This window comes from Nuphar pumila, chromosome 3 (assembly GCF_984573655.1).
Source record: "Nuphar pumila chromosome 3, dmNupPumi1.hap1.1, whole genome shotgun sequence".
NCBI classification, from domain to species: Eukaryota; Viridiplantae; Streptophyta; class Magnoliopsida; order Nymphaeales; family Nymphaeaceae; genus Nuphar; species Nuphar pumila.
In genome coordinates, this window is record NC_143251.1 from 13,499,153 (window position 1) to 13,514,990 (window position 15,838).

The following is a 15,838-nucleotide window of genomic DNA, read 5'->3' on the forward strand; positions in this document are numbered from 1 at the left end:
TCATCCATATATACTAGAACATATAGGTGAGGATTTTTCGGATTAAGAATAAATAGTGAATGATAAGTGCAGGAGCTATGAAATCCATGTTCAACGAGAGCCTAACTAAGCATTGGAACCAAGCATATGTGTAGCTTGTCGAAGCCCATAGAGGGCCTTATATATACAGCTTGACCACATAATGTGCATGAATGGTGGGAGCCTTAACAACAAGACTAAATGTCTCAAAGAAATCAATCTCATCTTCCTAATGAAATCCTTTGGTAAAGAGGCATGCTTTATAATGTTTAAGGGACCCATCTTTTGATTTTGTAAACCCATTTTGCAACCAACAATATTCTCATGGAGACACAAATGTATAAGTGATCATGTATTATTATGAAGAAGAGTATGATATTTAGACGGCATGACATGCTCCCACATAGGATCACTAGAGGCTTGTTTATAGGTAGTGGTTCCCAATCAAAAGAAAGTTCAACAACAAAAGCAATAGGCCGAGAGTGGGTTGTAGTAAGGAACAAACAGGGCTTAAGGGTGCCATCCTGAGTGTGGGTCACCGTATGATGGGTGTGCGGAAGAGGAGGGATGACACCGAATGGGGGCTATGGGTGGGTATGACCAAAAAGTGCTCAATATGGGAGAGGATGTCGGTGAGGCCGAACTCAGTGGATCTGACCCAGAGAGCAAGGGCACAAGACTGGCGCAAGAGGGGGTTGATGATGTCAGCAGCCTCACAAACATAGGAGCCGGAACAAGTAGTGTTGGAAGCATCACGGGTTGGACATCGGGGGGTTTTGGGTCAAAAGCAAAGGTAGGCCGCAAAGAAAATCTGGTTTCTGTTAGGAAAGTTTTAAAATATTAATGATTACTACCAAAAGAGTTTTGAAAAAGTTTAGTCTCGTATCTAAGAGAGAAAAGTTTTTCAAGAGGTTTAAATAGAGAGTTTGTTATCTATTCTTTACTTTGGTAACCCTTGATTCTTTAAGTGGATTGCGGACGTTGTTGCGCATTGTGCAGCAACGGACGCGCCGTTCGCGCACACGCACGCAAGGGCGCTTGAGGCGCAATGTGGCGTTTTGATGGCGCACTTTGCACGCTCGCAGCGGTGCGAGGTGCTTATGAGGTGAAAATATCCGTTTTGCTTTTCGGTTTGAGTGATCTGGCCGTTTGAAAAGATTTAAGTTGCATGCATATCGAGTTAATGTTGCATTGTGACTGTTGAGCAGTTTTGGAGGCCTTTGATTGACAGTCAAAGGTGGGTGACAGTTCAAGTACTTTTTCGTCCTATTTTCAAACCGTCAAATTTATGGCCATTAATCTCATTTATCGCAAAACGTTTTGGCCTCTCTAAAAGTCTATAAATATCTTCTATTTTCGTCTTTTGAATATACAAGAATTTTCTGACTCTCCAAAATCTTCTTCTTCCTTTTTCTCGATTTGGCTTGCAGAGTACAAGTGTGGTAGAGATCATCTGTCCTTGCGAAGCAGTGACTCTCTGGAGGTTCAAGCCTAGTTGTATCCTGGGAACTCAGTCGCATCAAACCCCTTTTCGCATCTTCGGACTTTCCAGAGTGGGGCGATTGAAGTTCTAAAGATAGCGATCTTAAGAACGTGCCTCTAGGCTTGAAATCTCTTTTCTGAAATCCAATTTTCACAAGGATGAAATAACAATTTCATCAAAGATGACATGCCGAGAAATGACAATTTTATTAGACTTAGGATCCAAACAAATGTAACCATGTTGAGTGGGACTGAAAACTAGAAAAGCATGGAGTTTAGAATGAAACTCGAGTTTATGAGCACAATAAGGTTGAAGATTATGATAACATACACAACCAAAGGTCTTAAGAAAGACATAGTTGGGTTTCTTCTTGAACAAAATTTCAAGATGGGTTTTATGCCTAAGGTTGGGGTAGAGAGACGATTTATAAGGTAAACTATTGTGGAAAAATGCATAGCTCCAAAAAAACGTGTAGGAACACATGCATATACCAAGAAGGACACACTTATTTCAATAATGTGTTGGTGTTTGCAACTGCCATTCTGTACCTGGGTGTGAGGGCACAAAATACGATGTTGGATCCCAAACTCATTTAGGCAGGGTTTCAGGGCTTTGAATTTAACCCTACCATCTAAGTGAAAATTTTATTTTCTTGTCAGTAGTGTTTTCAGCTAAAATTTCAAAGGCCTTAAGCATATCCGACTTATGTGACAATAAATATATCAAAGTATATTTTGAAAACCCATTAACAAAAACCACATAATATCACATGCCATTATTTCTTGGAACAAGGGGTTAGCCCCCAAACATTAGAGTAAACAAGCATAAGAGGTTGAGTCACAGGATTAATGAAAACAGAAAAGGGCAACTTGTGAGATTTTCCAGTTTGACATGCCAAGCAAATATTAAAAGGAAATTTATTTATGAAAGACAACCCAAAACGATTAACAATGGTTCTAACAATTTTAAAAGATGAATGACCAACACGATTATGCCACTGATCTAGTGAAACACGTTCACCTCCTTATTGCAATCATCAAACCTTATAGAATATAGACAATTTTTACTCATGCCTTGAAGTAACTCTTGTCCGGTTTTGCTATATTTGACGCAACAAGGCGAAACTAAAAAATTTTACTCAGTTGTCCTATGCAAATCTTTAAACAAAAAACAACTATTTAGTAATCTCAGGCACATGTAATACATCTTTCAACAAGTGGTTAGAGGAATTTAAAGAGACAAAGTTATTTTCAGTGTGAAGAAATCTCAAATCTTTACCGTTTTCAATTTTCACATAATCACCACCATAATATTCATTATGAAGGCCCAATGAGTTCAAGTCTGGTGCAACATGACCAGGCATCGTTGTTGTTGCCCGTATCGAAGTCAGTCGAATAGACGTGTGGAGGATCAACATCAACCTGATTTTGTGCAAGCAGGTTGCACGATTTGGCAGTGTGTCCTCTTGTATCACACAGTTGACATATGAACTGTTGGTAGAACGATTGACTTGAACCTTGTTTATTACCACGACCTGCATTATTTGGATAGCCACAACCTAAGGACTAATTCTGCTGAAAACGTCCTCTTCCTCTGTTTATGCCTTTGTTATCGCGATTAGAGAAACTGTCATGTTTGCTACGGTTATTGCAATAGTTATTTCTTTGAGTGAAGTTAACCTTTGCAAGGCTCGACTCCTCTTTACTGTCGAGCAGTTGCGCTTTCTTAGAAAATAACAGGCAGTGTAGTTCACTTATAGAGATGAGTTCAACATGTCACAGATATGCAGAAAGAGGCATATTCATGTTATAGACCCTTGAGGATGGACATCGCCAACAAGCCTAGTAGCCATGGCTAGACCAATAGATTTGGCCTTCTAGATATAGTCTTCAATGGACCTGTTACCTTTATGCATCGTCTACAGTTGGCCTTTCAACTGCATGATCTTTGATTGAGAGTGAGCAGTATACCCCTCTCTCGAGGCTTTTCAAACATCAAAAGATGTTCTTAAACTAATGACTTGTGTATGCACAAGTTCAGTAAGAGACTAGATAATCCAACTCAACTGAGCTTAGTCTCATCTCTTCTATGAGACATACTCAGGATTCAAACTCCATCCTTGGTAGTATATTGAAGTTCGATCCATCTATGAACCCTTCAAGATCATGTGAAATGTGTAAAATAAATTGAGACTCCTATAACATATAATTTTCTACAATTAATTTGATAGATAACAAATACTGAAGAAAGCTAGGTGAGGGAAAAACAAGCAAGACAAGACAAAGGAACTTGTCTCAAACGATGAAGGCTCCAACTTGGATCAAGCACGCGACAAAAAACAAGACGACTGCCCAATATTAAGCTTTAATACCATAAAGAAATCAAGGGATGCATGGATGAGAAACACACATCTAAGATGTCAATTTTCACATGGAGGGATTCAACACATATACAAGGAACACGTGGTTCGATCTTCACTGGCCTACCTCCAAGATACCTCTATCTCTCTCATTTTAACGTGAGATAGAGGATCTTCTATTTAAAGATGAAGAGTTACAGGTTGAATAGGTGTCTCCCACATTAGGGGAAGATAGTTACTTAGTGTTGGGAGTCTTTCTCATTTGGGTTGCTCTCTTCCAAAGTGTCCTTGTCGTGCTAGACTACTTTGCTCTCATTAGTGAAGATTACATAAGAGGAGTCCACATTACAAGCATCCATGTTAGAAGAGTCCTGGCTTCCTCCAGTCGTGTGATCCTGATGGATTTGGACCGTGGATCTTGGATCTGGAACATGTGTCTTGACAAGGGGTGATGTGAGTGAAAGAAGAAAATGGGTGATGAGAGTGTTGTCAACTATATCCCTGTGAACATGTAGTTGAAAAAGGTCCATCCTCCACTCTTCTCCGCTCCCAACACCCTTCCCATGTCCCAAAACCAGACTTCAAAACATCAATGAGGGTAAATGGGGTAGGTAGCATTTATTAACTCCCCATCGAGGGGTGTCATGTACCTATAACTTAATGCACTAACACAAGAGTACTTTAAGCCTACCATGACGACTTGCAAAGATTTTAATAGAATCAAAAGTTGACAGTTTTAATTCTCCCTGTACAATATTGAGAGCATAAAGACGTTAAAAAAAAAAGAAAGTTTTTCTCTCGGACAAGGTTGTGCACCCAGAAGTAAATGACAAGCAAAACAAAAAGCTAAAAAGAGTATGGTCTTAGCTGTCTTGGTGGAATAAAAACTAACCTAACAGGTAGCAAGTTTGCAACCAACTGACGCTCTGCCATCAAGAGAACTTGCGTTTCAAATTCATATACAGTATTACTGTCCATGAAACATGATGTACAACCTTTCAAATATACTTCCCAACTTTTAGCTACTCTTTTAAATATACTTCCTAATTAGCTAAGAGGAGTAGGCCATCAAACCAATATCAACAACGATAATTCTATAAACCACGCATTACATAACATCACTGTCAAATAACTACATCTGTCTTTGGATTTGAAAGCAGACTCAAAACCTTAAAAGCTGACAATGTAATACCCACAGAAACAAAGACATTGAACCTGAAAGAACCACCAAGTTCCCAAGTAACTTCAACACTAGATGAAAACAACTTCTAACTCCAAGTATTCCTCTAAACCTTTTCATTCCTCATCATGATAGGAGCTTTGTAGACGTGCCCACAAGCTAATCACTGCCATTATGCCATTCCATTTGTTAAGTAGTTCAATTATAACTAATTCCCAGACAAAATGGTCAAAACTTTTTAAAAGTTTGTTTGACCATGGGCATGGCTACAAGGACATGGATGTGTGTGTAACTGTGTATATTTAGAACAAAGCAATAAAATAAAAATTCAATACTAAAGGTGCAAACTCTTGAACACCAATTCATAGCTAATAGCATTAATAAATAAATCCAAGTTGAAAATTGAAATATACACGACCTACGCCAACTTTAGAAAAGAAGAAAGTTAAACTACAAAATGGAAGATCAAAGTAAAAAAAAAATACAGATGACGTTTAGAGACAGTGTTAACACCAGTGTTCAATATAGGTTTGTCTATCTCCATGAAGTGTCATGGTAAGTCAGTTATCAGTGTCATGTCTTTTAACCATGGGATGCCAAGTGAAGTATTTATGTGACATGACATGCCATGAATGACTCCACACCATTGCCGTATCAAATACTGCAAATAAATGGTTGTGATAATCTGATTTCCTTCGAGTCTTCCATAAAATACCATAAGGTGTTTTAGTACTTTAATATACTTAAAGATATAGTGATGACATGAAAGATTGTGGCATAACACATTTACAGGAAGGCATGGAGAAAAAGGACTAGGGAAGCTGAACCCAGTGGAAAAAGTAATTGGAGAAAACCATGGTAACAGTTGAAAGATACATATAATGGGTAGCTGATGTAGGATTTAGTCTATTAGAGAAGAATTCTAACAAACAGCATGTTTTGCATGTCTCATTTTTTGAAAGTGAACAGAAGTATCACATAGATTCTTCATCGATCCCCCATTTTGTTTCTCCTTATAAATTGGTATTGAGGCTTTTACTTTTTTGGACCAATACGTATGCTGGAACAGCTCCCTATTTGATTTAAACTAATAAACCTTTCTCATCATTTGTTTACTCTCTCTCGCTCTCTCTCTCAAATACAAACACACACACAGATTTACCAGGTGGCATTCTTATACATCATAAGAACATTGTAACTCTAAAACATTTGCACAGAAAAGGGATTACTATAGTTGAACTTAGAAATGTTTTTTTTTTAAGGCAAGCTGGGGTTAGGCAGACCCCTACCAATTATAGAACTATACCATTGGGTTTTGAACCTGCAACGTCCCAACACAAGGTGATGTGCACTAGCTGATGCTACCATACAAGCGGACCCCCCGTTGGTACTTAGAAATGTTTTCACCAGGTAGTATTCTTATACTTCATAGGAACATTTTCTACTCTGAAATATTTACACAAAAGTGGAATTACTATAGTTGAACTAAGAAATGTTTGCATAAAGGGGGGAGGGGGGGGGGGGGGGGGAACAGGCAACTGATAAAGAATCTATCTTTCAAGGTTAATAAGTTTCATGGTTTGATCTTTCATATTAGTCTGTCTAATTGAACTACAAAATACTGGCCATGCTTTAGGCATTGGAATATCCATCAGTGGTTTTGGTAGAATGTCCGCAACTCCAAGAAAAAAAAAGAAAAGGAGATTAACAACTGCAGTACATCTCTCTCTCTCTCTCTCTCTCTCTCTCTCTCTCTCTCTCTCTCTCTCTCTCTCTCTCTCTCTCTCTCTCTCTCTCTCTCTCTCTCTCTCTCTCTCGTTCAATGAAGTAGCTCAAACAGTTCCAATTCCCCTTTTGCTTTTATGATGCAAGTGAGATTATGATGCACGTATTTTCATTGGAATATCCATAAGTGTTTCACAGGTACAGTGTACAAGTGAGATTATGATGCAAGTATTTTCATTGAAGTAGCTCAAACAGTTCCAATTCCCCTTTTGCTGACCACTCCTGTCAAGAACCAAGGAATTACGAAGGTGCTACACTCAAGAAGAACAACACCTGCAGTACATCTCTCTCTCTCTCTCTCTCTCTCTCTCTCTCTCTCTCTCTCTCTCTCTCTCTCTCTCTCTCTCTCTCTCTCGTTCTCAAAGTAAAAAAGAATAATAAAACTTACGAAGAAATTCACAAGATGCTAGTGCATTTATCCTACTTATAACCTAATTACAAAAGTTTTCCCAAGAAAAAAGAAGGTTCCAGATGTTCCATTTAACAAGCTCATAAACAGGGCCTACAATACTTGCTATATCTGCAGATACCTATTGTTATGGTATTATGCAGTCATGATAAAGTTATGGAATAGGGTTTTGTTGATTACTAATAATATGAAATAACATGGAAGGTATTTACTAAAAATTACAAGCCCATAAACAGGGCCTACAATACTTGTTATATCTGCAAATACTTATTGTTACGGTATTATGCAGTCATGATAAAGTTATTGAACAGAGTTTTGTTAATTACTATTAATATGAAAAAACATTGAAGGTATTTACTAAAAAATTTACAATAATCAAAACCTTGTTCAATAACTTTAACACGCCAATTTTGTTCTCTGACCTTGTCCTTAAGTTAATACATTTTCTACAAAAGATGCAGGTGTAATATGTTCACAATGTAGGATCTCACAATCGTAAGTGAAATTCCACTACTTGTTTAATGCATGCCAAACGTATGACATTTGTAAACCCTTGGACAGACCAGATAATTACAGTTAATGAAAATACAAAACATGTTATCGAGCCACTCGACAACCCTTCACAACTTGCAAATCCGAATATAAGCGCCCAAGTATGTGATATCATTGCCGGAGCGTAAAGTCTCAACTGGTACACATGGACAGACCGTGCACAACAAATCATCTAATCATATATTAATGGTTGAGAGTCTCACTCGAATTTTAAGTGGTTCTAAAGCATACAAAGTGATCATAGGCTCACTGATGCAGTGACAGCATTTCTAAGGAATGAAACAGAAAGAAAATGGAACATTTGAATTATTTCTAAAACTGAATTAACAAAGCAATTGTTATATGGTAGAAAAAAGTTTACTATTGATGTATTGACGACTATGTCTTTAAAATGTTGGTAGTAATCCCACAAAGATTTACAATGTTCAAACACGAGAAGATCCTCAAGTGCACTGCTCAACAAAATTTTGCTTGGTACTATGTAGAGTCGTAGACGGAAGTTCCAAAATTGAGAGACAAGACCAAAATATACGCTTACCGGAGGTACTGGAAAAAAAAAAGACTTAAGATGTTATGTTCTGCTGCACGTCCTTCAGCTCCGATACAGATCCATTCTCTGGCAGGGCAGGCATCATCTTTCTGGAGAAACCATCCAACCTCCCCACTTCACCATCGAAAATCTGCCTTCTGAGTATATCGTGCAAATGGCCAAAAAGCTCCTTCTTCAACGAATCGAATGCCACCTCCAACCTCTCAATCTGCTCCGTAGCATTCACATTGTACATAAACAACCCGTAATACAGATCGAAGCTGTCCCCGCATGTATTCTTCACCAAATCCAGCAGAGTATCGTAACCCTTTGTGTTGATCGGAGTCGACTGCAACTGCAATCTGCCCAACATCCTCCCCACTGTATGTGTGATAAACTGCGTCTCCGCAGCGTGGCGGTCATGCTCTGCACAGGACATCTCCACCATTCGGCATCCCTCCTTGGCAAAAATATCCAGAAACCGATCGCAGCGCTTAGCCCGCGAATCCTCGTGTCCGATCCTCGTCTTCTCGTAGACGAACGGAAGATTGGTCCAACCGTCCTTCCCGCTCTCCGGCCCGAACATCGGATGGGTGCACAAGATGTCGAATTCGGGCGGCAGGATCTGGAGGAACAGCCTCCGGGGGAACTCCTTCACGGAGAGGACGTCGACGAAGAGGGTGCTCCGCTTCAGGCGCTGCATGGGCAGGGACCGGAGGACAGACTCCGTGGAGATGATGGAGGTGCAGAGGAGGATGACATCCGGGTGCTCCTCGCAGAGATCGTGGGCGTCCGCGAAGAAGGAGACGCCCAATTTCCCGGCAACGGCGGAGTAGTCGGTCCGGGAGTGGGCGAGGACGGTGTGGCCCTGCCGGACTAGGGTTTTGGCGAGGAACTGGCCGAAGTTCCCGAACCCGGCGATGGCGACCTTGAGCTTCGACTTCCGCTCGAGCTGCAGCCGCATCTGCGCCTCGTAATCGTACGGCTGAGCGGCGTCTATGGCTCTGATAGGGGTTGTTCTCCTCCTCCGTTGGATCCCCTCAGGATTCGACCTAGGGTTTGCGGGTGAGAGGTTCCGGGATGAGGATGGTTGAGAGAAGGAAGGGAGGTAGAGACGAGTCTGCGTGGGGGAGAGGGAGAAGGATTTGAAGTAGGTGAGCGTCGTCAACATGGTGACCGCAGAGCGGCGATGGTCCCTCTCTCTCTCTAGGCTCGATGGTTTCGCCTGAGCGATTCGTCCGCCATCAAACGGAGACGAAGGAGGAAGACGACGCGTGCGCGCGCGCGAGAGAGAGAGAGAGAGCGTAGTTACAGTATCGGCTATAAACAGCCTATGTAACGCATTATATTAGTACTCAATTTAAATCCTATAAATTTCCGAAAAAATAGGTCAAAAAACAAGTACCGTGATATATCACGATATATACGTTGCTGTGAAAGTAAAGTTCTCTAGCTATGTTTTTTCTTTATCTATGAAATCCAAGAATCACACGAAATTGCAAACACGCCCTAAGAGTTTCCTTTGTCTTGAAGAATGTGATATTATGCACCTAAATTGCTTGCTAAATTAGGTTGATTTCATAAAGATGGTTAATAGAAGGACGAGGCTGCAGGCAGGGGATCGTGTAAGTTGCTGAGGCAGCATTCCATGAAGGTGTGCCCTTTCCAATGAGCGGTTAGCCACTACATGGCACCCCAGTTGGGTTGCCCTGAGCACTAGATATGCTTCGCTTTCTATGGTCCCCCACAACAAAATGTAGGGCCCATTCAAAATGCAGTCATGGGATTCACTGGGGCACTTAGGATGCCTTTGAATGTCATGTCAGAGAAACCAAATCTTCAAAGAAATTAAATCTGCATGGTTTAGTTATTGTAATTTCTTTTCTACAAGGATTATAAATACATTGTTTGTTACATAGAAAAATAAATAAAATTGATGAAGTTTTCAACATTTGTAAATGCACAACAGATTCTGTCATTTGTGAAATGGCCAACACAAGCGTGGAGTGCTCCTCTAACCAATCTGTGAAATTGAAAATGACAAACTCATCTAAGACCATACTTTTTTCCGATCACTATCTTTCTATCTTTTTTTTTGAAAAAAAAGTTAACAATTATAATTACAATCAATTACAAACAACACTGTGAAAAAAATTTAACAATTATAATTACAAACAATTGCATTGAATGAGAAAATTTTAATCATAGGTTGCAGTCACCCATGCTGCAGGATCAAAAGGTGGATGCTAAGTGGAGTCATCGTCATATCTCTCTATCATCTGATGCTCGTATGACTCCTACAAAGTAATGATTACAATATGAATTAATAATTAAGAATTACAATATTTATGATAATATAATTTATAGTAACTTGTATATTACAATGTTTATTAATACAATAAATACATAGCGATATCGCTTTCACCTTCTCTGATACAAATTCTTTTGTGCTCTTACGTTTATGTGTTTCAACAAACACATCCTTGTAAGGCACAATGCATCCTTTTTCTGCTTATATATATATATATATATATATATATATATATATATATATATATATATATATATATATATATATATATTGATGAGTTATCATTTCCTTCTGGTGGCTCCCAAAAGTCCTAGATCCACCTGTGTGTAGATGGACATCATCTTCGCTCGATTTTGTGCAGCATTGGCTGAGCGTGATTTTGAAATTCATTGCTCGCCCACTTATCACATATTCTCTCCCAATAATCTCTCCTGATAGTAGAAGGGTCATGGCCCTTCCACTGTAGTGGATCATCTATCCTACCAGCTGTTTTTATTGTTATAGTCTTCATATTATGCAGCATGTCGGTAAATCGATTGACAGTCACCTTCTGACACACTACCCTTGTGTCTTTCTTCTCATTCGCGGTCGTAAAGCGATGCGAAGCTTACAAATACTTTCAAAAGGTTAACACACATGACTATAACAAAAAATTAAATATGAAACACATTAGTTATGATAAACGATTGCATACAATGAATGAGGACAATAATCTGTCCAACACCTCCTTCGGGTACTCTTTCCATTGAGCGACAGGTCCTGGAAGATGCTGCATTAGTGGCTTCCTAATTTCTCATACTACTTCTTGTTGCTCGAACCACGCGCTGCACATGAATTCATACATATTAACAATCGATTGTCGATATACACTATTTATAAGATAAGTATTGGACAAGTGACAATGAAATACTTACGGTCGACTATCGATATATATACACTATTTGAATGAGTCATCGTATGTTAGACTGAGAAGACCCTGCATCCGACGTTGTCTCATGACATGTATGAATAGATGGTGTAGGTGGGTCATGTGCAGGTGAAATATCACCTATAGATAATTGAGTTAGAAATTCACACAATGCATATTTAAATTAATCAAATATACAATTAGTTAAATGATATACCTATCGAAGTAGCTTGTGAAGATGAAGGCTGAGACTGGCTACCACTAGGTGCTTGATCATTGTAACCTCCATGAACCATATTCTAACAAATAAAAATTGTATTTGAATCAGTTACACGACTCTATATCTTCATGGATACATAATCAAATCGAAAATAACTTCATGCAATACATTCAAACATTGCAATGCATTCAAATCATTCATATCAAATCAATGCAATACATTGCAAATCATGCACATCAAACATTACAATACATTCAAATATTTTATATCAAACATTGCAATACATTCAAATCATTCAAATCATTGTAATACATTTTAATACATTCAAATTATTTAAATCATTCACATCAAACATAAGGTATGTATTACAAAATGTATTTCACTAGCTCGAGTATGCTTCTTCATCACTTGTTTGACTTTCATATTCTTCTTCTTCCTCCTCCTCCGCTTCGTCCTCTTCTTCTTTATTGAGCGCCCATCCACTTAGTATATCATTTAGATCACATTCTTCCATACGTGTGTCATCGGACAATGGAGATGTGACATGCAGACCATGTGTGACATCATGACCATAAGAGAAGTCATACATATTATCTGATTGATAGTAATCACCCTCTTCAACAATCTTGTCTTCCTATAACTCATCATACTTTGGGTATAGTTTAGACTTACCTTGCAAACCGCCCACCATTTATTTCTATCTGACTTTCTTGTATTCGGATATGAAGTATAGTAAAATTGTTGAGCTTGCGATGCTAATATGAATGGTTCATATGTTTCAAACCTTGATTTATGATTCACCTCCACAATGCCTAAGGCTTTGTCGACTCTTGTTGTTGTGGGATCAAACCAATGACACTTAAATAAAGTTACCATGTTATTTATGCCTGAGTAAGTCAACTCTAGTATTTCTTCTATAACACTATAGTAGTCAAGTTCATTTTCACCGTAACTGCTATCCTTGACACACACGACACTATTCATCTTTGACTTGTTTACACCGTAGTCTTCTGTATGGAATCGATAACCATTTACGATGTATCTGTTATAACATTGCACAACTTTGGTCAGACCATTTTGTAAATCACATATTTCTTGGTCATTAACATCATCATGACGAAACTACAAGCATAAACAATGACTGTAAAAATAACCAATTAAGTAACATATTGTTGTTTACACAAAAAGAATGAATGTCATCATCCTTACCAACTCTTTCAACCATGCCACAAACTTATTTTCACGTTCTATTTGTAATTCTGAATCAGTGAAATGGAGAAGTTCTCTTCATAATTTCAGATCAAATCGTCTGCACTTAACAAATAATTATATTACCGAACCATGTACGTAGAGAACTTAGTGTAACATATTATGTATACTTACTCGATGTAGGGGTCGATCTCTGAGTAATTAAAAAGGAGCAATTAAAAGGGATATAGATTTGTGTTGTGTCTTGCTCTTGATCTTCCAAGAGTCTTGACCGACAACTGTCAAAGGCATTCCCAAGTGATTTAAATATCGATAGTTTGTCAATCACAATAACTTGTTCTTCATCATCATTATGAGGTGGGCAAGTGTAACATGTTGGAATGTGAGGCTCAAGGTACATAAATGAGAAATTTGAAATCTCTTCTAAATGTACACCTCACAAATTGAACCGTCCACTCTTGCTTTATTCTGAACCTTTTTTTTTAGGTCAAACATGCATTTGTCAACAATATAATTCTCGTAATACAATAAATTTTTAATAGCATTAGAGAGAAAAATATTAAAAAAATACCTTTCAAATGGGTACATCCACCGATATTGCACAGGACCACCAACCCTAAGTTCATATGGCAAGTATATGATCACATGTTCTATAACGTCAAAAAATGTTGGTGGAAATATCTTCTCTAACTGACAAATAGTAGTGACGACAGAATCCTCTAGATTCTTTACCTGAGTTACTACAACTTTCGATGCACACAATGTTCTAAAAAATTGACTCAACTCAGATAATACCCCCATATAGGTTTGTTTAACATATCATGGAATGCTAGGGGAATCAACCGTTGCATGATAACATGACAATCAAGGCTCTTTAACCCATATAATTGTTCTTCATCTATCTTTACAGCCCGAGCAATGTTAGAGACATATCCATTTGGAAATCTCAACTATCTCAACCACTAGCATACTTGCTTTACTTGATATGGTTCAAGCGCGTACCTTACCTTTGGTTTCAGTACTTTACCATTATACTCTTTGAGTTCCAATTATAGTCTTTTACATATTACTTTTAAATCCATACAGGCCTTCGGATTATCCTTCATTTTTCCTTTGACATTCATTATCATATTGAACACATTATCAAACACATTTTCTTCACATGCATCACATCCAAATTATGTCATATCAATAAGGTCGGCCAATATGGTAGTTCTCAAAATATAAAATTTTTTATCCAATTGTGATCCTTCCCAAATCCAAGGAAGGGCCTCTCACTACAGGCATCTGTCAGTCCATATGAAAAGTATCGTAATCGTCTTAAAATCTCTATGTCAGACAACCGTGTAGGTGAACCTTCTATTTTAGTTGTGCCTACTTCGAACGCATTCCTTTGTCGTCAGAACGAATGGTCGCTGGGTATAAATTGACAGTGACAATCAAACCAACACGGCTTCCCTCTATGCGTCAATCTAAAAGATTTTGTATCCTCCATGCAGTACGGACATGCCAACCTCTCATGTGTGCTCCAATCAGATAACATATCATATGCAGGGAAGTCACTAATTGTCCATAGAACAACAACCTTCATATTAAAGTTTTGTTTTTTGTGAGCATCATACGTGAGAACACCGTCATCCCACAATATTTTCAGTTCATCCATCAATGGCCTTAAATATACATCAAGATTTTGGCCTGGAGACGTCGGGCTAGGGATCAATAGAGACAAGAAAAGATTTTGACACTTCATATACAAGCTTGGAGGAAGGTTGTATGGGGTGACAAATACTGGCCAACACCAGTATGGGGTTGATCTACCCTCAAATGGATCAAATTCATCTGTACATAAATCAAGCCTAACATTTCTCACTTTCATTGCGAAGGTCTGATGAGTACGATCAAAATGCTTTCAAGCTTCTGCGTCAACAGGATGCGTGATCTTGTCTTTATCATGTCAAACTTTATTTGCATGTCATCTCATGTGTGTAGTTGTTCTCGAAGACATATACAATCTTTGCAATCTAGGGGTGAGAGAGAAGTAGTAGAGCGACTTGTATGGCACTTCTTTTGACCTCGTGCTACTATTGCCCCTTGTTTTTTGCTTGAACCGAGGATGCCCACATGACAGACATGATCTGTTATTTTTTTGATCTTTGAAATACAACATGCAGTGATTTGGATAAGCATCTATCTTTTGATACCCCATACCTAAAGCGTTGACCATAACCTTCGCATGATAGAAATTTTGTGACAATTTCTCATCTTTGGGCAACATACTCTTCACAATAGAGCATAGACGATCAAAACATGATTAGATCAAATTATACTCAGACTTCAAATTCATTAATTAAAGAACTGCAAACAAGATAGTGTGACTCTCACAACCATTCTAAAGTGGCACATCAGCATCTCTAAGTAAATCATAAAATATACTAGCTACATCGTTTGCTGCTTCTTCTTTTACCCCAGTTGGTACATCACTAGGACCCATAGCAGAACCTAGTTCTGGTCCTGCGGCATCAAATATCAAATCCACATATGGATTATCGTGCACCACATCCACCCGTGCATCAAAATTGTTTCAAAATTCTTCACCATGAAGCGTCCAATTCTGATAATCACTCATAAAACCCTTCTTGTATAGGTGATGTCTAACGCTATAAGGTTATGTAAATCGATTGTTCTTACACATCATGCACAAGCACCTGATCCGACCTGTGGGATCCACTGTACTGACACTTGCCATTGCAAATTCAATAAAACTGTCAACATCATACCCATATATTTAAGCGATATCTCATTGTCAACTATCCTACAGTACATTCATTCATGGTTTGCAGTCATTTTGTCCTATGATGTTACAGATATTATCCTAA

At 38.5% G+C, this 15,838-nt stretch overlaps 1 protein-coding gene across 1 annotated transcript; it reads right to left on the bottom strand.

The window, feature by feature from the left end:
- Positions 1–5,142: 5,142 nt before the first annotated feature.
- LOC149842039 (arogenate dehydrogenase 2, chloroplastic-like) lies at positions 5,143–9,614 on the bottom strand. The gene is made up of 2 exons (XM_090001256.1): positions 8,325–9,614; positions 5,143–5,206 (listed from the first exon to the last, which is right to left on the bottom strand). Exon 1 carries the CDS (start codon positions 9,484–9,486, stop codon positions 8,350–8,352), a length of 1,137 nt encoding a protein of 378 aa, XP_089857382.1. The 5' UTR covers positions 9,487–9,614; the 3' UTR covers positions 5,143–5,206; positions 8,325–8,349.
- Positions 9,615–15,838: the final 6,224 nt, after the last annotated feature.

Bases quoted from the DNA above. Each gene is read 5' to 3' on its own strand.
- LOC149842039 (XM_090001256.1), bottom strand. From the start codon at position 9,486: ATGTTGACGACGCTCACCTACTTCAAATCCTTCTCCCTCTCCCCCACG.